This window comes from Nicotiana sylvestris, chromosome 7 (genome assembly GCF_000393655.2).
Source record: "Nicotiana sylvestris chromosome 7, ASM39365v2, whole genome shotgun sequence".
Taxonomy (NCBI): domain Eukaryota; kingdom Viridiplantae; phylum Streptophyta; class Magnoliopsida; order Solanales; family Solanaceae; genus Nicotiana; species Nicotiana sylvestris.
Genome location: NC_091063.1, coordinates 125,648,740 through 125,673,773, shown reverse-complemented (window position 1 = coordinate 125,673,773; position 25,034 = coordinate 125,648,740). Strand labels below are relative to the sequence as shown.

The following is a 25,034-nucleotide window of genomic DNA, read 5'->3' as shown; positions in this document are numbered from 1 at the left end:
TAATATTTGGTAGTTTATTTAATTTATGTCTTATTAGGATTTGTTTATCAATTTTATATTGGAATATGTTTTTGTTTTGTAGTATTATAAATATGGGTGCTACTACACATTTTTCCTTGTGGAGAAGTAGCTGCGCTGTAGAGAGATTCAAGAGTTTATGAGTTGTGAAAAACCCTCCTATCAAGTTCTCTCCGTAGTTTAATAAATTTCTTTTATATAACTTTTGCTAAATTTCTTGCTTATGCCTAAATCGTTCTTGGGGTATTTCAATCCTTCAAATTGGTATCAGAGCCTGTATGAGATTCGGTCAGAGCCGGTAGGAGATCCAAAAAAATGGATTGTCTATTACCTAATTGTCCTATTTTTGTGTTTGAGGGCAAAAATAATTTTGAAACATGGTATCAACATATGAAGAATTTTTTTAAGGATATTTAATTATGGTCCATCATTGATGAAGGATTTAAGGAACTCCTAGAAGGCACAACGTTGACGGGTGATGCAGCTACGCAATTGGAGAAGAAAATACATTTAGATTATAAGCCACGCTACTATCTCGCCATCAAAGTCGATTTATATATATCTAAAAAATATTTGTATGCAAAGTCATCAAAAGAGGCTTGGGCAATCTTGGTGAAATCATATCGAAAAGTTGTTGACATAAAAAGGAGAAACTGCAAGAGTTTAGGAGTCAATTTGAGTTGGCTCATATGGGACCAACAGAGTTTGTCAAAGAATTTTTTACAAGAATTGAAGAAATAGTCAATGGTCTAAGAATCAATGGAGAAGTATTGGATATTGTTAAAATTGTTGAAAAAGTATTGCAGTCTCTAAGTTTAAAGTTTAGCAACAAGAAAGTTATTCTTGAAGCTACCAAAGATCTTAGCACTCTCGGACTTGATGATTTAGAAGGTGAATTGTAACATATGAGAGATCACTGAATCAATAAAAAGATGAGACATTGGAGGAGGCATCACGAGAAAAGGATGATCAACCAAAAGAAAAAGAAGACACATCAAATCCGGCGGAGATAAATCAAGAAGGCCAAAATTCAGATATAGAGGACAAAAGAATAGAAGGTACATGCAATTTTTGTTGTAAAAGAGATTATATTGAATGCAAAAGAAAGTCAAATGATATTCAAATTGATCTTTCAAAAATTCATTCGATTGATAAAAAGGATGATTTAGTTGCAAGGGATGCCAGCCCAAATGAGGTTAGTATTTCAAAAGAAAAATTATTTGATGGTATTGAAGATGAACCGAATAATGAAAGAAGCAACATGGTTCATCAAGAGAAAGTTTCTAATGATCCACCCAAGTTTGAGGCAGAAATAGCTTGGGGTCCAGAACCACAACAACGCATGATTATAGATATCGAAGATAAAATAAATTTTGTGTCATTGTTCGAGATTACATGTTTCAAGGAGCAAGACGAAATATCTATTGGTGGCATTACTCTACAAGAAAAAAATGTTCAATTGGAGTTGAATGGGCATACAAGTTTAACTACAAGGCAACCGGAGAATTCGATGATTTCAAAGTAATGGAAAATTATATTGATGTTGTTTTGAAGGGATTTACCATGAGTAAAGACAAATCATATATGAGCAATATTCAAGATAAATTGAAGTTGACTAAAGATGCACTCGTGATTTTATTAATGCAACATATTTTAGAGAATTGGTGGAGAATCTAAAGTACTTGACTTCTACAAGGCTTGATGTTACTCATGGCATGATCAAGTTTGAAGATCTTGGTTTAAGGGAGGCTGTTGGAAAGTAAATCAAGATTAATTAGTATTCTTAAGTTGTCTAGGATTTGATATTTGATAGTTTATTTAATTCATGTCTTATTAGGATTTGTTTACCAATGTTATATTGGAATAGGTATTTGTTTTGTAGTATTATAAAAGGGGTGCTACTACATATTTCCATTGTGGAGAGGTAGCTACGCTGTAGAGAGATTCAAGAGTTTATGAATTGTGAAAACCCCTCCTACTAAGTTCTCTCCCTAGTTTAATAAATTTTTTCTATATAGCTTTTGCTAAATTTCTTGCTTGTGCCTAAATCATTCTTGAGTATTTCAATCCTTCAGTTGATAAGGCAAGAGTTAGACATTTCAACAAGCTACAATCAGCAAAAATATCGTAATGTGTTGCATATTAGGCAGAAGTTTCAATTGCATTGTGTTCGTCTAAATTCCAAAGCAAGAACAACAAATTGTGTGTATCTTGTTACGCGTAGCGAAAATCGTTGTATTTGCTATCAAAAAAATTGCTTCCAAATGGAATTTGAATCAATAGGAAACAAAGTTAATTTTGCATCAATTAAATGACATAACTTGTGTGTGTTTTTCGTGTGGAGAGAATTAGTCAGAAAGAAAATTTCTACGCTTAAAAAAGTTCCGTGTTTTCTTTTTAACATAAATAAGCAGAGTAATAGCGGTTAAGGAAGATAATCCACTACTCCCATTTTTGCACATTCACTTTAGTGGGAGTTTGTGATTTAGTGATAACTTCTCTTAATCCCTCTCACTTATCTCTCCTAACCGGGTCGGGTCAACCCACATGAAGCGACCCAAAAACCCATAATCCAACACATTGAGTTGTGAATAATTGAGTGCCAAGGACAAATTTTGCTTATGAGGCAGAACTTGTGGCCAATTGAGCAGGTTCACGTATTGAAATGTCCCAAACTCCTGTCTCATAGGTAAAATTAATTAATGTTTACGACTTACATTCGATGGCAATAAAAGTCATATTTTAAAGATTTTGTTAAGTGGATAAAAAAGTTCAAGCCCACGGCTTATAGAGGTCATTCTTGCAAATTGAATTACCCAAATTAGTGTTAGGTGTTTGTCATAATTTTCTTACGATATTTTATTTTTCTATTTGTTGAAGGAAAGAGCAACATGTTTATCTTAATTGAGTTTTTCTTCTTGTAGAACGAAATTACAAATCTTCCATATTTGGCTAGTCTTTTTTCTTGTAGGAAAATGTTTCGACTTCTATAAATTGAGGATCCATCCCTCTCATTCAGTAGCATCCACAATGTAGTCATAGAGGGCTTGAGAATCTTGTTTAGGGGGAGAACTTTACGGGACAAGTGTTAGTGTATCACTTGTGTTTACCTCTTCGTGAGGTTGTTCTCTCGATATTTTGTACTCTTTTTTATATATAATGGATTGCTCATCTCCACCGTGGACGTAGGTCAATTGACCGAATCATGTTAAATATTTGTGTCTCTTTTGGTATATTTCTCTTTTGTTATTGAATTTATCGTCGTCGAAGGTTTGCTTTGCTAGCTTTCGCATGACACCTGATTTTTCGGTCCAAACAATTAGAAGTAAGGTTCATTTTTTCTTTTTAGGTCCAGTTTTTTTCGTCAGAATTTTTTTAGATCTTTCGTGCGTCTACATTTACTAAAATATAGATTGCCCAGAATCGCAGAAGACATTAATAAAAACAAAACATGGGCATATGAAAACAAAGAGTTTCTAGCGACGTAGCAACTATAATGGCCACTCGTGTACAATCGAGACTTTGATGTCAGTAATCTGTACAAGTTCTATTCCTCTCCAAGGATGGGCGTCGTTTCGTCTCTTTCGGATTTAGTGCACATACTGATAGCGCGTTGCAAACGAACCTATTGCCTCGACTTGACTACAAGTTTGAAGGTAAATTACGTATTAAGCCTTCTAAATAATGAATTTAAAATCATTGTCATAAAGGAAATTAATTTCCTTATTTGCAGAGATTAACTTCACAGTTTGTAGAGTTATAACTTGGAGACTTCTATTAAGCGTGGTATTTATTTGGCAGCTAGAGAAGCGGAGTGCTTAAATGAATTTTGGACTAATGCAAGTGATCTTAAATAGATAAATATTTTTTCTCATACATCCCACCCTACAATGGTCATGATTGACGGTTCGAAACTAAGTGAGCGTTTGGACATAAGAATTGTGAACTTCCGAAAAAAGGAGAAATTTAATTTCAAGTAAAAATGGCATTTGAAATTTTGAGTTGTATATTTGGACATGAATACAATTTGGAGTCATTTTAGAATTTTTGTGAATGTTTTGAAGTGAAATTTTGAACACAGTCTTTTGGCATTTTGAAAAATTTTGAAAAATTTCGAAATTTAATTTTAAGTAAAATTTAAATTTTTTTTGTCCAAACACTTAATCCGAAAAAAAGTAAAAAATTTCCGGAAAAAAGTGAAAACTTTGTATGGCCAACGGGCCCTAAAAAGTTCCGCTAATCATCATTGGGCTCAAAAGATGAGTTAGGACTAACGATTTTTGGAAGAAAGTAGTAGTATATGAGAAGACTCTCATGTGTACCATCCAAATCATTTCATGAATTAGAAGGAATAAGACTATTTATTCCATTCGCGTATGGTAAAGTTTAAAGGTTAGCTTTCCTTATAACCTCACAGAATTTAATGACCAAATTATTAAAGTAGAAAAAAGATCTTTCACCTGGTAAAAGGCCGGGTTACTTTGCAAATTGGACAAAGGGCAACATTCCTAATCAATCGCTATCAGGCGATTCCAGTAAGATGTTAACGTAATGAGTAATGACATAATCCATGTTAGTAGTAAGATATTGACGTATTTAAATGTGAATACTAGTTTAGAATATATACTGGTTTCTCCTTGATGAAGTGGATCAAATACAAGTATGAATTGATTTGCCGGTCTTTGGGAACCCACACAAGACAATTGAATTTTCTTGTTTCCACGGCCTTGATATCCTCTTCTGAGACGCAGATATATACGTAATTCTCTCGTACAAACTCTAACAGACACATTTTGGTGAAAAAATATGTCTTTTCCATTACTATAGTAAATTTATATGTTCTAACTAGAGTTTAGAAGGAACATAAGCTAATGAGATAATAGGGTAATCAACATTTTTTATGGGTGAGCCGACCCAATAACAATATTCTGACAAGATATTTTCATTTTTTTTTAAATTGTTCATTTACTTTTGTCTTTATTGGATAAAATAAAAGAGTAGGCGTATCGCACTATGCGACAAAAAAAGAAAGAAAGAAAGGAGGACCAAGACATGGCCACATGAAAAGAAAGACGTGTGTATAACGACGTAGCAACCGTCATGGCCGCTCGTGTTACAAAGGAGACTTTTGAGGCTGCATATATATCTTCGAATCCTCTTGAACGATGCCTTTTTGTTTTTTCTGCATTGGCTTATTCAATGTTGTTTTTTCTTTATAATTGTAATGTTCGGACTAATTTATATACACCTCAATAAAATTTATAAATACTTACTATCTCCCATCGTTACTACTGATAATAAATAATTTTGTCCACTGGCTTATCCAATTTTCCGGCAATGAAAATAAACAAATATACAATTTTTGACTTGATTTGACTATAATTAAAGAGCATTAACTTCTATACTTCTACTGTGCGAAGGTGCTGTTATATTATTGTCATTTAAAACTTTTTACTAGTAACTTAGAAGATAAAATATATTACTTGATATAATCTATTTATTTATATATTTATTTTGTTAATAAATATATGATCACGCACAACTATGCCTTATAAAAAGGACAAAGCGATCGCTGCAAATATATTCCGGTTAACAAGTTCGGAGTCAAATCTCACAGGGAACCTATCAATCACATTTATTGGACTCACAGAAATTCACGTATTCAATCTTTAGAGATATTTGAGTAACAAATTGGATGTTTATTAACTAAATATTACGTAATAAATACGTAGTAATTAAGAACTAGCTATAAACGGTTTGTAAGCAAGAGTGAGAATGATCTAAGGTTCTGACTTCCCCTATTGTCAGAATCTTTTCCGCTATGTTTGCTATAAATTTTCCTAAGTCTTCTCTATCGATCATGAGCACTCTGATTGTCGTAACTCTCTCCCGAGTAATTACAACAATATACTAGACACATTCTTCGGAATTACGCTAGCTAACTTTACGTACAGCTCACTTAGATCGCACCCAATGTTTCGTTATCTCTAATTCCACCTTTAAACCCTTCGTATTGATCCATCATATACGTTAGGAGTGATGATATTTAACAATTATCTAAATATGCACTCTCTCCCGAGTAATGCACACTAAATAGGAACAACTAATTGAGGGCCCTTCAAGCAACATCAATAAACATATAGTTGAACAAATAGAGATAATACTATGGTAAATCTATATTAACATAACGAGAAAATCATCCTTCAATAGATTCCATCACAACCCTAGATTATGAGTTTAACTACTCATACTCATAGTACGAATATCCAAAGTAATTTGCATAATTAAATTACAGAGTAAGGATAAAGAGATGTAGAAATCAATGAATCCAACTCCCAAGTAGTGTTCCACGAGCTATTCTTGCCTTCGGTTGCAAAAGTCCTTCAAAGTGGCATTTCTATTTATATGTTTGGGACAAGCCCTAAACGTGCAGGTTAACTTATAGTCAAACCGGAAAACACTTAAAACCTTCAAAACACAGACTGGGCCTGGCGTTAGGCCTGGCGTCGCCTGGATAACGCCAGCCTAGGCCTGGCTTTAAGTTGGCCTCGCCTAGATAACGCCAGCTTAGGCCAGGCTTTAAGCTGGCCTCACCTGGATAAATCCTAGTTAGGCTTTAAGCTAGCCTCACCTAGATAAAGCCTGGTCGAGCTGGCTTTTGCCCGGCTTCTCCTTTTCACCGTTCTCGAGCACACTTTCGATGTTTAAGCATCCCTTTAGGTCTACTTTCATTTTCGATGCACCTACACATAAAATAGCCTCCATTACGCTCAAATAAAGTGTATTTTAACATTAAAGTATGTAAAATGCAAAGCATATAATCTGCAAAAACCATGAATTATAGCCACACACCAATACCCCACACTTAAACATTTGCTCGTCCTCGAGCAATCAAGCTACACTTATGGATGCAACCTATTAAGCAATTCCATTAACTTATTATACCAAGAATCTTTAAAATAGTTTAAGCACAAAGGCGTGACATCCTCGCCTCAAAAATCGACTCACAAATACCATACTTTATTCACAATCCACTTACTTACTCTAACATGGAAGTCAACAACATTATCTTTCCTTTATGAATCATGTGCCCTCACCCAATCAAAGAGCTTAGTTCCACACACCTTGAATTTTAATAACGTAGGAACTCAAGATAGGAAAAATTCACTCGCTCTCAGAAATAACATTCATATGCCCCAAATGACGTATCATAAGCTTGCCCTTAGTGTAATACTTCATTAATCGAATTCATTCAGTCTAAGATCAAATAGGACTTTTATTGGTTGTAATGTAGGTTGCGGGTCGGGTACGATACATTTGGGTATAAGTGACTACACCTCCTTTAAGCACTTTAATATAAATACTTCAACCTTCAATCCCTTATTTATGTCAAACCAAGATTCCACCTTAACTTTACTATATTTTACCCCTACTTCTTTAAGCACCACTACATCAAAAGCCACCACCATCAGGACTTACTTATATATATATATATATATATATATATATATATATATATATATATTCATTTATTTATTTTTTCTTTTTTCTTTCTTCTTCTTTGTTTTTTTCCCATCCAAATGGCTTTTATTGACACATTTTTTGTTCGTCCGGTGCACCTTTCTCCTGATTTTATTGTTTCACTCAAAAGCCAACCCACCACCCCACACTTTAGCTTTTTTTTATAATTTATCACAATTCAAGTTCTTACGAGAGGTGACAAGGTTCAAATATACAGTTGATTCAAACAAAGGGGTACATCTTGTAATGTGGTTATCAAATAAATAAGATTATAGGCTCAAAGAGGTTAACTACGATACATAACATTTAGGTGGGTACTTTATGTAAAACTGACTTAACAAAAAACTGCCTATATCACTTCTCAGACTGAACAATACTACTATTTCGTTTTGCACACACAAGGGGCAAGTTCTAGACATCAAATGCAATGCACAAAATACATGCAGAACTCACACAGACATGACACATAACTCATTCAGAATTGGTTCTATCACGACACTCCAGTCAAAGCAGTTAAGCAAATTTAAGAATCCACGATTTAAGGTATTTATCCTAAAGTCAAAAATTGAGCCTAAGCGTCTCAACCAGAGTACTGAATATCTCAAGGCATCACCAAGCTCAGAGATATTGTTGCGATTAAGTGCTTAGCCACGTGATTTCTACTCCTAAAAATTAAAACTACCTATACCCAGTTCAACTAAAAACACTTGAAAAAGAACCGCAGCCCAAAGAAAAATCAAGGGGGAATTACTACAATACCTAAAAAAAAATCTTTTTGGTATTTTTTTAGACTTTTTTCCCTCAAGAAAACTATCTACGAGATCCCTCATCGGGAAAAGTCCAACCTATTTTTGTTTTGTTTTTTTTCTGTTTTTTTTTTGTTTTTTTTTTAAATTTAATTTCTGCCTAAAAACAAAACAATCCTAGCAAATTCAAAAAATAAAAACAATCTAACAACTACTAATTTCTACTACTAACAAAAAAACACAATAACAATAAAAACAAAATCAATGCTAACAACTAACAATAATTACAAGTTCTCGCCCCACACTTAAATCATGCAGTGTCCTCAGTGCATATATAATTAGATACGACAAAGATAAAAAGAGCAGGGTGCAAGAGACTCCCTGGTCAAACAACATCGTCATCCTCAAACGCTCTCCACTCCTCATCATGTTAGTCCTATTCATCATTACCATCTCCCTCATCATCTGACCGCATTGGCTCAGCCTTAGACTGCTCCGATGTGTTGACATCTTCATCGGCGGGGAGTGTGAATCCCTCTCCTGCACTAACTAGCTGCTGAGCATGAGCATTAAGCGAATATCACAACTCTAAATTAGTCCTCTCCTCAGCTGTGGCCGGGCGACCCCCTATCCGCAGCTGTAGATCCATCATCCCATAAAGATGGGCTATGAAGCTGTCATTACATGCATTGCGCTTAGCACCTGTCAGTGTCCCATCCTCGCCTCTCAGTCGGAGGTTAGTGATATCGATTTGCTGGATGAGCTGATCAATAGTATGGTCAAATTCAGGCTCTACCTCAACCCCCTCATGCAATAGGAACCGAGTCAGGAAATTAGGAAATGGCATTCGGTCGATCATTTTACTCGTTCTCACTTGTGCTATCTGGTGGCATATCAGGTGACCCACATTTACCCGCTTCCCTGTCATAAGGAAATATAGCACACAGATCCTCACAGGGCTTATAAGCGTGTCATGATTGCACGGCAGGAGCCGTGCATTTATCAACTTGAGCCACACCTGCGCCTCCGCCTTCATCTTCTTTTTGGGGAACCTCTTGTGATGATGTGTGTCCTTGTCCCGAACTCATACAGCAGTAGAGTTGACCCTATAGAGCGTGTGCCTCAGCTCTTCACAAGTAGGCTTGCGAATGAATTGCTCCAGTGGTTCCACAGGCACATTTGGAGCACCTAAAAATACATATGGCCTTGGCTGAAAAATCAATCAAGCATCCACGGATTGGCACCAACTCCTCAGTGTCTTTTGGATCAAATCCCGCATAGAATTCCCTTACTAAGTTGAGGTTGATGTCCCATTGGTTCTTAAAAAAAACCTTAACCCCAGATTCAGATCCTGGATGCCTTTCCAAATAGCCAGGTACTTTGCTTTCACATTTCGTTCCTGTATAGCCTCATTCGGATGGATATGTTTTGGCCTACAACATTTTTACCAATCCCTCGTCTGTGGAGGTATGTTGTTTATGAAAAGCTAGATTTTGAAAATAATTACAATCTAAGCATATTTGTGAATGTAAAGGGGTATCCTAGGTTTGTTTATAATATGGATAACAACAATGCAATACTCGGTATGACACTCCTCAAAGAGGGGCTATACGTGGTATTAACGCACCGATCATCATATCCATATCTACCCTTTCCCACCCCATGAAGGTAATTAAAGCGAGGGTTGGTCTCGACCCCTATTGCATGATGTTACCCGTCCCTTCCTATCAGTTCCGGAGGAATTTAAGACTCTTATCCTATAAAAAAGGGGTTCTAGGCAGACCCTCAAGTTTAAAGGTAAAATACTAAGGTGACACAAAATAAACAGATAGGACTTCAATCAAAGGGGAGCATGAAAGACAAATAAAAGGCCCAGATATACCTCCACACATAGTTCACATAAACAACATGACTCATACACAATTAAGGTCTAAATTCAGATCCTAAGCATGATATCTAAGTGATAACAACAGAGTCAGATTTATTACATAACTCATAGAAGAAGTCCTAATCAGGCTTACCTACTGATTTTAACATGCTGACAGTTAAACACTAATCACAAAGACAGTTCTGGTTTTATTTTAAAGTTGATTACCTAAGGCTTGCCTAGGCATAAAATAATATGTAGCAGTTATTTAGATTTGTTAATAATTCCAGGTTGTTATACCTAATAGCATGCAATTCTAAATGTTGCAAACATCCAGAGACTAATTACCAGTTTGTTTAGAACAGGAGGACTGTTTATACATCTGTATTTAGACTAGTGTGATTGAATAAGTGCGATCCTATAACATGATGTCTAATACAGCATGATGCATAATAACTTAAACAGGATTTCTAAATGCACATCAAATTATGCACAACTTCAAAATGGGCAGGAGTGACAGTTTTGATATTGTTTACCTAAAGCAGGATTTCTAAGTGCGGAGCATGGTTGCAATATGGTGAGTGCATGAATAACAAATTGTGTTAACACGTTTAACCTAAGGCAGGATTTCTGAATGAAATTTCAGAACATATTTACATGGGCAGAATCACATAATAGAAGCTTATTTTATTATTATTATCTATCCTATAGACAGGATTTCTAAGTGTGGATGAGATGCTAAAAACAGTACATATAAATCCTAAATAGCATGATATCTAATGCACGGCATGCTTGGCATGTTGTACCTAAACATGGCTGCTATTGCGCATAAAGAAAGTAAATCTAGGAACATGATTTCTATCCTGGATTATACTACAGCATGTATATTACCCACCCCTTTTCGCTATCCAACCCCAGAGTCATTTACAAACAATTATTACAGGCCTTTGAATAGGAATTACATCACTGAAAATAAAGAAAAAATAAGAAGTTAATTATAAGGAGCCTACAGAATAGGCCCAAGTCTCCAGGTCCTCAATGCCAAGTATTGTTTCACAACCTTTCTCATAATCCGGGTGTGTCAGAGTTCCCTAAGGACCTCAAGGGCTCCCGGACAGTGCTCACACCCAGATTTTATAGCCAAGATAGAGTAAGTGCAGTGTGGAAAGGCCAGCTTTTATGTGTCAAAGTTCAGAGGGAGCTCAAGGGTCCCAAGGCAATGCTCATACAAAAAGGGCAGAACTTAGTGGTCTAAGAGTAGAGTGAGAGTGCTCGACATAGTTTTGAAGAGTTTAAGTAAGAAAACAGTTTTGAAAAAAGGTAAGTAAGAAACAGTTTTGAAAAGAAAGACTTAATTGGAATAGTTATATGACAAAGTTTAATTGATGAAAACAATTTGAAGGAGCATGCATACCAATCTCAGAACCAAAACAAAGTCAGCCCACACCAAGGACCAAGAATAGTCCAGCAAACACAAGCAAGGGAATGAGATTGGAGGGACAAATATGGAGCATGTGAGGGCAAACATGTAGCAGGCAAGAACATATACGAGCACACAATCAGAAACTCCTACAGGTTCAGAGGATGGGGGGGGGGAGTAGGGTATTGGATTAGATTAACATATCAACACCAAACAACTAAGACCATGATCAAACTAACGTATCAATCATGGGGATTCACATAAGAAACATGTACTAAGTATAGAAACATGCTGGTCATTGACAAGTAAAGCATAAATTAACATGTAGAGGGAATTCAGGATCCTAATTGCATGTTGAACAATAAAAATAGTAAATAAGAGCATATCAGGAATACAAGGAATTGTAACAGTAATAGAAACATGTTGGTTTGCGGACTGAAATCTGAATTAGAACATACCAGTGAAGTGAAGAAAGTAAAAACACAAAGCAGAAATAGGAGAGGCGCAGTAGTTAGCCTTGGCTTGCAGCCGGCTAGCTTAGAATAGTAGTAAGTAGCACAGAAAAGAGAATCGAGAGTTTTAGTTGTGTGTGAGAGAGAGTTGAACAGATTTTTTGTTCGTATCCTATGCTAATGAATGAATAGAGTATATATAGTTTGAAAGCGGGTAGAAGAATAAGGTAAAAATAATACTTCAGCAGTAATTATAGAAATAAACGTTAATTAGAATCAATTTAGTATACAGACTTCCTTTAATTAAGGAATCATACTCAAACGGCAAGAAGCAGTGGCAAAATAAGGAAAGGAATCAAGTAAAGCTGCTTATAACACAATAAGGAAGTAGTACAAGTGTAATATAGGTATAGAGCATGCAATTAAGGTCAAGTTCAGAATCCTATTTAAGGAAAATATATACATATTAGTTTGACAGCGGAATCAACCAGAGAAATAAGGCAAGAGATATTTCAAATTCTGGAAATTAGTAGGGAGATCCTCGAGTGAGGTTCTAATTACAGGGGATCAATATTTATCAAAGGAAAATATCACACATGAGCGGAGTAACATGCTATAGGCAAGGATAAACAGGAAACCAGCCTTAATTAAAGGGATATCTCAAGAATCAGTAGAGAATATCATGAAAGATCGATGAAGAACCAATCACAGGGATTTGAAGCCCACAAATAGAGAATAATACCAATTTAGGAGAAATTAGCATAAGCACACATAGGGTAAAAACCATATAAATCAGGAATTCACAGAACGTTCATAAGAAATATACAGATTAATTGAACATAACACCCAAGACGAACTCAGAAACTTAAGAAACATTAAGGTTTTCAACAGAATAACTCGGATAAAGGAGAAGGCTCAAACGAACGCTTAAACACAATGAGAGTCGTAGATTAATACCAAAGAAAATCAGAAGAAAAGCGTTTTTTCGAAAAAGGGGTTAAAACCCTAGTTGAAGATGAAAAATTAATTTAGAAAAATCGGAAAAACCTTTGAGGGGAACAACAAACACTCATAATATACACAGATCTAAGACAGATCTAAAAGAAATCGGAAAATCTTAAGAGTTAGGGTTTCAGAGAACCCAGGGAAGATGAGAAAACCTTAAAATGTTAACGATTTTAGCTGGAAAAGTCATAGATCTTACTCGAACAACCAGAGGTGGCCGAAAAATGGCATGAAGGACCATGGGAAGGAGTTGAACCGCTCCAAGTTCACCTGAGGACCTTAAGGTAGTGTCAAACCGGCATGGGGTGAAGCATAGGCCAGGAGATGATGAGAGGCCATGGTTTCCGATGAGGGAGGTGGCCGGAAAAGGTGGACAGGGTCCATCGGAGAGGAGGGGAGAAGAGAAGGTTCTAGAGAGAACCAGAGATAGAGAGAGGGGGATAGAGAAACCGGTTGAGAGAGAATGAGAGGGGGGAAATGAGAGACGAGGGTAGTCATTAGGGGGTTAAATTAGGAAGGGGCTGATATGGACCGTTGATTTAAAATAGTCAATGACTCAAATGGAATGGGGATTGGGCTGGGTAGGATAGGGTATTGGGATTGAGGTCTGGTGGGTTATTTAATTTGGACCAGACTTAATTAGGCTATAATTTAAATAAGAATGGCTAACTGTTAAATACCCATCAAAATTAGATAAATAATTAATAAAAATAGCTAATAAATAGATAAAATGAAATTAATGCTAAATAGGTGAAATTAAGGTAATTAACTAATATTTAAAATATAAAATGACTGATTATTGAATTAAAATAGCATAAAGTGTACAATTAGGCTATAATTGCAAAATTATTGTAATTATAGCCAAACAATGCCAAATTGGCTAATTTGTGAAATAATTAAATCCTAATAGGATTAAAAATGATATATTGAGCTAAGAAATACTTTGAAATTACTTGTAATATAATTTATGAATAATTATTGGATATAAAGTACTAATAAATTTTAAAAATAATTGATAATAATATGGTAAATTATGGAAAAATACCAATTATAGTAAAAAGTGATTTTGAAGGTATATATGCAAATTTAAAAATAGTTTGAGGAAAAATTGGGTATCAACATCCCTTGCCTGTGTCTTTTCTTGGCGGCATCTTCGTTCCTGCACAAACAAGCAATAGTCAGTTAATGCTACATTACACAATACATAAATAAGCTCCCCCAACTTGCTAAGGATACTAAGACTTCACCTCGCATTTTGCTTAATATTAGAATCAAACAACAATACTTTGGCTACCCGTGAGCCATCCCACACTTAAGAGGTTAATGTGGTGCACTTTTACATAGCACTAGATTACCAGTCCCGGAGACTCGGGCCCCAAAGGGGACTAGGAATGCCACTGAGGCATTTTATCGAACACTTGACGAGCACTAATGCTATAGGAGTTGTTATGGACTCGAGGGATTTCCTTATCCTCCCAAATCGGCTTGCGGGTTCCATACTACCACACATTTTCAAAAGCTCAGCACCATTCCTAAGGGGTTCATGGGATTGGGTCATACAAACACCATAAAACCATGAAGAACAACCACCCTTAATGAAACACAAGCAACAATGAAGCATAACCAATAATGAAGAACACCCACCACTCAACACATGTACCCAACTCGAAGTTACCAAGAGATAGAATCATACTATTGAAGCTTTGTGAGGAGTAGATTGACTTAGAAATTCAGATGAGTGTGAAGGGCTAGAAAGATGAAGCTTGACCTCTATGTGGATGGTGATTGTGTGTGTGTGAACAATCAATTTATGCAATGTGTTAGTGTGCTTGTCAAATTTCTTGTGGATATTGGTGTGTGTTGATGGAAGTGAGGTTAGGGTTTGCTTGAAGAGTGTCTTAGTGAGTGAGGCATGTTTATGATATGTGTGTTGACCAAAATAGGACGAAATAATTTAAAGAGGGCAAAAAATTACTTACCTGGCGTTAACCAGGTGTCTCCAGCCTAAGGCCTAGCTGACCCTAGCTTTATCCAAGCGATGCCAGCCTAAGGCCTTGCTGAGCTTGGCTTTAGCCAGGCGACGCCAGCCTAAGGCCGGTCTGTCTCTAGCATTTTACTGACTTCGTGCGACGTTTAAACCTTGCTCGACTCACCCAAACTCACCTGCAAACTTGTTAGTATCTAAAAATACAAAGAAAAATTCTAACTACACAAAAAATCAACTACGAATTGGGTTGCCTCCCACCAAATGCCTTAGTTAACGTCGTGGCACGACGAATACAACAGATCAATGGGTTGTCTCCCATGAAGCGCCTGATTTAACATCGTGGCACGATGCAGATAAGCGCATTTAAAGTATGCTCAATCTCAGAGGCTCGATCAAATGGGTCACTGACACTACCTTTGCTTCATCCATGCCCACATAATGTTTTAGTCTGTGCCCATTGACTTTGAATGTGCGAGAGACATTACTCGTAGCAATCTCTACAGCACCCGTGGGGTGAATTTCAACCACACGAAAAGGCCCTAACCATCATAATTTCAATTTGCCCGGAAATGACTTTAGTCTTGAGTTGTATATAAATACCGTATCTCCGGGTTTAAAATTCCGCTCAATAATATTTCTATCATATATCATCTTCATTCTCTCCTTGTATAATCTCATGCTCTCAAAAGTTTGATATCTGAACTCATCAAGCTTGTGCAGCTCCGTTACTCTACTTGTTCCCCGCAGCTTCAATATCAAGATTTAACTGTCTCAATGCACACCAAGCTCTCTGCTCCAACTTTACTGGTAAATGACACTCCTTCCCAAACACAAACTTTTATGGAGACATGCCGATTGGTGTTTTGAAAGCGGTTTGATAAGCCCAAAGTGCATCATCTAACTTCCTCGCCCAATCTATTCTAGTAGCATTCACAGTCTTAGTCAACACGCTTTTTATTTCTCTGTTCGAGACTTCCACTTGCCCCCTTGTTTGTAGATGATATGAGGTGGCCACCTTGTGGCATACATCATACTTCTCCAACAACTTTGCCAAGGCTCGATTACAAAAGTGAGTGCCCCTTGGGGGTGCCAAATCGGGTGAATATGTTCTTTCTCAAAAAGCCAATTACCCCCTTTGCATCATTTGTAGGGAGTGTTGCAGCTTTCACCCATTTGGACACGTAGTCCACAGCGACGAGTATATACTTGTTTCCATATGAGTTAACAAAAGGCCCCATAAAGTTGATCCCCTATACATCAAACACTTTAACCTCCTGAATTGGGTTAATCGGTATCTCATGTCGGCGGTAAATATTCCCGGTTCGTTGGCACTCATCACACCCCTTTATCTATAGATGTGCATCTTTGAACAATGTTGGCCAGTAGAAGCCCGACTCCAAGACTTTTGTAGCTGTCCTCACTCCTTCAAAGTGCCCACCATATGGTGAAGCGTGGCATGCCTGCGAAATAGAAGACTGGTCTATCTCGGGGATACATCTCCGGATCATGTTATCAATACAAATCCTGAATAGATAAGGCTCATCCCAATAATACATGCGACAATCGCAAAAGAACTTTTTCTTTTGAACAGAGGAAAGATCATAAGGAACAATACCGCTCGCTAGGTAGTTTGCAATGTCTACATACCATGGTTCTTTCTCGAGACTCGTGGCTAATAGTTGTTCATCTGGGAAAATTTTCAGAATCTCTTCTACCTCAATCTTCTTCTCAGCTCCTTCCAGCCTAGACAAATGATCAGCTACTTGGTTCTCCGTTCCCTTTCGGTCACAGATTTCCAAATTAAATTCTTGAAGTAGTAGCACCCATTGAATCAGGTGCATTTTTAACTCCTTCTTCTCGATTAAGTGCCTGAGAGCAGCATGTTCAGTGTAAACAATTACATTCGAGCCTATCAGGTATGACCTGAATTTGTCAAATGCAAACACCACTGCCAGTATCTCCTTCTCGGTCATAGTGTAATTTAGTTGGGCTCCTGATCAGTTCCAACCCTACACCACTACAAAGTGGCAAGAGCGGTCGATGTAGCTTTTACCCGAGATGGTCGGGATCGTATCTACAGGGAGCTAGAATTGGGAATTGGATTCCTATCTAAGCTAGAAATGCGCAGTGCTCTTAATTACATTTCTCATCATAATTGTTCGTTTGTTACTTCTAATTTTATACTAATTAAGATGCTAAATTAAACTAAGAGTAAATACTTGTAAGGTTTTCTAAATAGTTAAAGAGGCACTAGGGAAGTGACTTTCTCCAAAGCAAATACTTGATGGGATCTAAAGCCTAAGGCAAAGATGTTATGTTGGGGATTGCGATATAGCCAATGCACGAAATTACTCACTCTATACCTCTCGGTATCTTTAGTGACTTTGCCCTAATTGACTTTCTCAAGACCAATTGGGTGGCAAAATTGTGCAAGCAATATCGGCTCAAGTTGGGTATTACTATCTCTAGGTTTAACCCTATTAGGGCTATCAATCTCTTGATTACACCCCAATTCCTTGTTGGACTGATTTTCCTAGACTCAAGCTCTCTTTATTAAGAAGAACCCAAGTCAAATAGGCACAAATTCGTGTTTGCACCCACTAATTCAACATGGAAAACACAAATCAGTCCAAATATCAACTACCCACAAACAGTAAACCTTAAAACAAAAGAACCATCAAATACCCACACTAGGGTTGAGCCACAACCCTAGCTAATTGATCTAGCTACTCATAATGATGGAAGAAAACAGAGAAATAGATGAAGAATAACCTATATAATTTGATTACAAACTAAGATACTAAGGACTCAGTATTAAACTAGCTACAAATCACTCAAAATGGAACAAAACCGCCGTTCACGTGCTCTAGAGTCTTACAGATTACAAAAGATACCTAAAATGTAAAAATAAAGTATTTATACTAAGCCAAATTTTTTGGACAAAAATACCCCTAACGGAGGTACTGCGGTCCGCATAAAATGCACCGCGGACTGCGATGAGGCTTTTTGGCTTGACTTTCCATTTTCTGAATCTGGCCACCGCGAGCCGCATAAAATGCATCGCGGCTGTGGTGGCTTCACTGCGGTCCGCACAAAATGGACCGCGGACCGCAAAGGCTTTGATCTTCAAAACTTCCAACCTCTGAATCCCCCTCTCCGCGGACCACATAAAATGGATTGCAGCCGCAAAGAGGCTTTTTCGGCCACGAGAAATCCTCCGTGGGCCGCACTGCTTTAAGCTCTAAAAGTGCACCTCTCTGAACTTTATCCACCGCGAACCGCACTAAATGGTCTGCGGCCGTGGTGGGTCTATTGAGGCTGCAATTGATTTTATGCTGTAGTAGTGCCTTGACTTGTTCTTGGTACTTCTGTATGTTTCACTCCTTTTTGAGTTGGTTTTGACTACTTGTCACTTTTTTGATCAAACTCTGCAAACAAGTATAACATGTAAGCCTTTGGGACTATTTGTATGCATTTTTAATCAAAATTCAAGTAAAAAGGAGTGTAAAATGAACTAGAATCCCTGGTTATTAACTCCCCCAAACTTAAGCTTTTGCTTATCCTCAAGGAAACAAAATAAGTCCCACCTCCTTAAGAGTAAAACCAAGAAAATTTAGCTGACCTAAAGTGACCTCATCTAGCATCAATTGGGACTAACAATTGTCCTCAAATCAAATGAATCATTAACAACATTCACCCTTTTAAGCACTATGGTTTTAGCGCGACACAAGAGCATCAAGAGTTGACTCAACTCATCTAGGAAACTCTTTTTAACACTTTGGTCATTGTGGAACCCAAACTCATACTCCTCACTGTCCTTTAAGAAAAGCTCACTTTTAGATTGAAGCATTCAGAACGAGGATTGTGAAAAACACACTCAACTCTCTCAAAGAAAGGTCACAAGTCTGGCTCTAAGTACTATAAGCTTGCCCCTTATGTGAGTCACCACTAATGTAAGCTTCATTCAACTCAAGATCATAAAGGGCGTTTGTGGAGATATAGTGAAGGCTTTTGGTTCAGAGTATGAAATATTTGGTCTAAGTAGGTTCCATATTGCCTTAAGCACTTCATTTCTTCATTTTGGCACACATTCTCTTGACTTTTTGAGTTATTTACTTCTTTCTTACGGGTTAGAGAGACCCACTGTCACTCTTTCTTGTTCATTTCAGACCTTCTTCTCCTTTCTAAACTTTCCACCCTTTCATCTATTTTACTTTTATTGAATCCCTTCATTTCTTCTACATTATTCATTCTTTTTGACTTTTTTTTATTTTCTTTGTTTTTCATCGCCTTTCCTTTTCTTAATTTTGTACCTTTTACCACTTTGTTACATTCCTCGTCTCTTTCCCCAAACTTATGCTTTTGCCTTGTACTAAGGAAAGATCGAGTGCCAAGAGAGGGTCTTTTTAGAACGGGTAAAGGCTTGTATCATGGACTTTGAAAGAAAAAGGGCTATGGCTCAAAAGGGTTGACTAGGGATATTATCATTGGTAGGCTATGGATGTTTTCAAGATATCATTCGGATCAAGGAGAGCCTATAATAACTTTTCAAGTCAAACTACACTTAGGATTTCGCCTAGACAAACATTCAGAGCAAGTTCTAAACTAATGGCTCACGACTTGGACTTGCAATTCAAATTCTCACCACACAAGCTATAGGATTGCTAAAGAGACAGAGTCGGGGGCCCACAACAACCTTAGCTAAGATTTGAGCAACACGAATGGTCCCGAAAAACCAGTTGATGATTATCGGCCAACATAAGAGTCTCATGGTCACAACTTTTACCATCCTATACACAACAATTTGTTTTTGACCATAAGATCAAAGGCAAATGTGTTAGGCCCAAGTGAAACTTTGCTTGAGGCACCATTACTCACTAGCTACTATTTACGCCAAAAACAAAAAGAAAACAGACTCAAACCCTTAAGAAGGTGTCATGCCATCCATCATCGGGAAGAGCCACCCGGTTCACACAAATTCTACCTTTGGAAAGAACCATGGAATTAAGAAAACCAAAGGCTTATTGCACGCAAAACTCAAAACAAGAAGCTACAAAAATGAAGTAAGAAGCTATGAAAGAAAATGCGGAAAGTAAAATAAATATGTACAATAAGGGATTTAGACGAATATACATAAGGGGAAATGAATATACACATTAGAAAGTAATTTTATATACAGACCAAAGTTGCAAAGTACGAAAAGTGCAATAAACTAGTGAAATTATATACATACCAAAAGTAAAAAGAAAGCATATTAAAAAGAAAGTAGTATCATATTTACAACCCAATGTCATCAAAATAGGGCTACCCCCTCAAATTAAAGCTAGCATTGTCCTCAATGCTAACTAACCAAAATAAGATCAATAATAGATAGAGAGTAAAGAAACTCCCTATTGGCCCTCTGTCTGCATGGGATCATGATCCTGGGTCCCTGGGTCCTGTGACTGCTCGGGAACTTGTGGCTTGATCCAGATATCATATGTCAACACTGGGACCTGAGGCTGCTCTGGGGACTGTGGCTGGCTAGAGGAACCTCCCTACAGGTCCTCCAACTCTATCACTGCATCATCAGCTCGGGGAATTACCCTCTTCCTCTTTGCTTGCCTCTCTATCTCCTACTCCGGCTCAGGCTGGGCTGCTGGAATCGGGTCATGCAATAGCAACTCCAATGGCAAGTGATCAGCCTTCATTTTCTCCACTTCACCCCACAACCCCTTTACAGACTCCTTTGATGCTCGAGTCTTCCTCAACTTCTTTGTTTCCTTTGCCAGCTCCTTTAGTGCTTTTCCATGAGTACCCACAACATCCAATATTAACTTGTGGTTCTCCATGAGCTTCTTCTGGTTGTCTAGAAGCTCCTTTAGAGTCTCCTCCACTGAGGCTGGAATCTGCGGCTGTGGAGGTATGGACTGGGCTACTACTGAGCTAGAAAGCATAGACATCTTAGAGGTAGCTGTCTGCATCCAATTGTTGATACTGGCAAGGGTTTGGCTCAAACAGTGGGCAGTCAAAGGGTAGGCTGTGGATGAGGGAATATAACTGTGGAAGTAGAGGGTCCTGGGGCAATGTCTGGTGTAGCTGAGGGAGGCTAAGAAGAAGCTACAACTACTACTGGCTCTTCAGACTGGCTAGTAGAAGCAGTGCCTTTGCCTTTAGGATCTTTGGGGTTGTCATCCCCCTTGAGGCTGTACCAGGAGAAAGGTGCTTTGGGTTTCACTTTCACATGAAATTTTCTTTTCTCCACATTTTGATCCTCAAAGTACATGATCAGGAAATTTGGGAAGGGGTAGGATCTACCACCTTCATTCACCACCCTAGTAATCACCATGGACATAATATTCCCGATGTTGATCGAGTACCCCACCATGATAGAAGCCACCAATATAGCCCGGGAGATATGAAGAGAGTTCTAGCCTACTGCAAACAAAGGTCTCCCACCCTTTTACCTCGAAGTTCAAGGTTCTCCTCAAAATTTGAACTCTGGCTGTCAACCATGCTGGGGTAGTACCTGGGAGTGCCAAGTACTCTGCTACCCATGGATGGGCATCCTCACCTAATGCTACCTTTTCTAAGTATAATGTTTCATCCTCCTCCGGAAAGCTTAGGTAGTCATTGATTGTCTTGCCATCAAATTTCACTTTCAAGTTCTGCACCTTAGTCACTTTGGTGCCCTTTTTGATGTGGGCAACATTAGTGTAGAACTCCTGACTAGGTGCTCATTTGCCTCCTCAACGTTGCCTATAAAATAGTCCTAGCCCGATCTCTCTCTGAATTGCTTCTTCACATTGGGATTGTGAGGCAGAAGGTCCTTGTCAATGAATCTCCTTTCAAGTATTAACTTCCTCTCGGGCCACCACTCTCGGAATTTGTGGTAAGCAATCTAACTGACAAATCGTCTTTTCCACACCTCAGGGTTTCTAGTTCTCTCCACACCCTCGAGTTGTGGCACACCCCCTCCCTCTTCATCCGGGACCTCATCGTCGACAGGATCCTCTCTAGGTGATGAACGAGTAGGAGAAGTAGATACTGCACTATCACTGCTGAGACCCTCAGTTGAGCCCTCAGATGACTCAGAAGAAATTGGAACTAAAGCTTGAGCAGTAGGAGTGCCTGGAGGTATATCTCTCAATCTGTGCCTCTCCGGCCAGTCAGGAACATACTCTGGCACCGATTCGGAGTCGGATGCCTCCCGGGAGGGCAAATACTCACTTCCCGACTGGGAAATAGCTCTATCCGCAGCCTTTATTGATTTTCTGATATCCTTAATTACTTGCTAGACTTGGGGGGTCAATCTGATCATACCTTGTCCCCTACCCCAGGAGGACTCTCCTTTTCCTTTTTGTTTTCCACCACCGCTCGTAATTTAACCATTTTCTGCAAGTGGAATTTAGTTGAAGCTTGTCAGTATCACAGTATAAGAAGAATCAGTGAAGAAAATAATTGCAGACAGTAGAATGCGGACAACATGAAATGCAATGCGGCCGCAAAGGACCATTGCGGACCGCAGAAAATAGCACCGCAGTCCACATTGAGGTGGGGGTAAGAATACCCACTCTCTGATTATGGGCACCGCGGACCGCAAGAAATGGTCTGTGGCCGCAATAAGGAACTGCGAACCGTGAAACATCGACCTCGGCCGCAGTCCTCAACATTCACCTCTCTGAAGTTTCACCACCACGGTCCACATAAAATGGCATTGCAGACCGCAGAGAGGCACCGCGGACCGCAAAAAAACTATTGCGGTCGTGGTAAGCTTAACCCATCAACACCAACTTAGGGTTTCAATTTTCTTCACATTTGTAGCTTAATTTTCACATAAAATTAATCCCCTAGGTGTTCAATCACTAATTTTCAATAATTAACCCTAATCTAAGCATCATTAAGTAAACCTACGCTATAAAATTGAAAGAAAACAGGAAGAAAAAGAAATAGTAACTAACAAATTAAACTAAAATAAAACAAAATTAAAGATTAGGAAAAATTTAAAGTACCAGAGATGAGATGCACACAGATAATTGAGATAATGCGTGAAATTTGTGCTTAGGGCTAGGATGAACAGTGATTTTTACTATTTAGAGAGAAAAGTGCGAAAAGGGTAAATGAGGGCCTAAGGTCCTATTTATAGAAAAAAGACCTGGGACCCACTATACCTACCCACTGCGAACCGCACAAAATGGCACCACGGTCCGCAGTACTCAAAAGTATAAAGCACTGGGGAGGCAACCACTGCGGACCGCAAGAAATACTCTGCGGCCGCGGTGACAACTTCAGAGAGCCTCCACTTTTACCAATCAACATTGCCGACCACAATGAAATTTTGCCTCCACAACAAGGCCATTACGGCCGCAAAAAATGCATTATGGAATCAGTCCAAACTTTAGAGAGTGCATCATTTTTCCAGTTTAGTCCTGCACAGCATCAAATCAATCCTACACACATCTCACAACCAGTTAGACCAAAAGCAAATACGATACTAAAAAGAAAATCAAAGAAAAACAAGAATAAAGACACATGGGTTGCCTCTCAAGAAGCGCCTGATTTAAAGTTGCGGCACGAAGCAGGTTACCATCAAATTACTTTAGATCGATCAGTGCCACCACGTGGCTGTCATCAATCTTCCCAAGGTAGTGTTTGACTCGGTGCCCATTAACTCTGAAGACCTCCCCATTTTTTTTTCAAGTCAAGTGCACCAAACAGAGTCACAAACACCACTTCAAAAGGTCCACTCCATTTCGACTTAAGCTATCCAGGAAACAGATGTAACCGAGAATGGAACATGAGAACCAAATCACCCACTTTGAACTCCTTGCCATGAGCATACTTATCATGAAGTTACTTCATCTTGTCTTTATACAAGGACGAAATGGAGTAGGCATGGAATCGAAATTCATCAAGTTCATTAAGCTGCTCCACACGAAGATTTGCTGCCACATCCCATTCAAGATTCAGCTTCCTCAAAGCCCACATGGCCTTGTGCTCTAACTCAACCGGTAGATGGCAAACTTTCCCAAACACCAACCGATACGGGGACATACCAATTGGAGTCTTGTAAGCAGTCCTATAAGCCCATATAGCATCATCCAATTTCTTTGACCAATCGGTCTTATTTGCATTGATCGTCTTTGACAATATACTCTTGATTTCCCTGTTTGAGACTTCAACTTGGCCACTTGCCTGAGGATGATAATGAGTAGAAACTTTGTGATTGACACCATACTTTGAAAGCAAAGTGTCAAAAGCTCAATTACAAAAATGAGACCCCCATCACTTATGATTGCTCGAGGAGTGCCAAACCTAGTAAAAATGCTCTTCTTGAGAAATGCAACAACACTCTGGGCCTCATTGTTGGGTAAAGCCACGACTTCAACCCACTTTGAAACATAGTCGACTACCACTAGAATGTATGTGTTCCCACATGAGCTAAAAATGGGCTGATGAAATCAATTCCCCACACATCAAAAATATCAAATTCAAGAATAGTATTAAGAGGCATCTCATCTTTCTTCGAAATTCCACCCGTTCTATAACATTTCTCGCATCTCTTCACAAGTTCACTTGCATCTTTGTACAAAGTTGGCATGAAAAACCCACAACTAAGAACTTTCGAAGTTGTCCTTGCCCCACCATGATGACCACCATAGGGAGAGGAATGACACGCCTCTAAGATACTCAATTGCTCCTCCTCCGGGACACACCTTCGGATAACACCATCCGTGCAGATCTTGAACAAGTACGGCTCATCCCAATAGAATTCCAAACTATCCTGTTTGAGCTTCTTCCTTTGGTTAGAAGATAGCTTACACGAGATTATACCAGTCACAAGGAAATTAGCAATATATTCAAACCATGGCACACCATTCACCGACACAGAAAGGAGTTCCTCATCGAGAAATGCATCATTGATCTCTAGGCCATCACGAGGACTTCCCTCCTCCTCCAAGTAGGAAAAATGGTCTGCCACTTGGTTTTCACTACCCTTTCGGTCCATAATCTCCAAGTCAAACTCTTGAAGTAACAA

General features: G+C 38.3%; 1 protein-coding gene across 1 annotated transcript; it reads right to left on the bottom strand.

The window, feature by feature from the left end:
• Nucleotides 1–16,365: 16,365 nt before the first annotated feature.
• LOC138873738 (uncharacterized) lies at nt 16,366–16,989 on the bottom strand. The gene has a single exon (XM_070152214.1). It carries the CDS (start codon nt 16,987–16,989, stop codon nt 16,366–16,368), a length of 624 nt encoding a protein of 207 aa, XP_070008315.1.
• Nucleotides 16,990–25,034: the final 8,045 nt, after the last annotated feature.

Bases quoted from the DNA above. Each gene is read 5' to 3' on its own strand.
- LOC138873738 (XM_070152214.1), bottom strand. From the start codon at position 16,989: ATGACCGAGAAGGAGATACTGGCAGTGGTGTTTGCATTTGACAAATTC.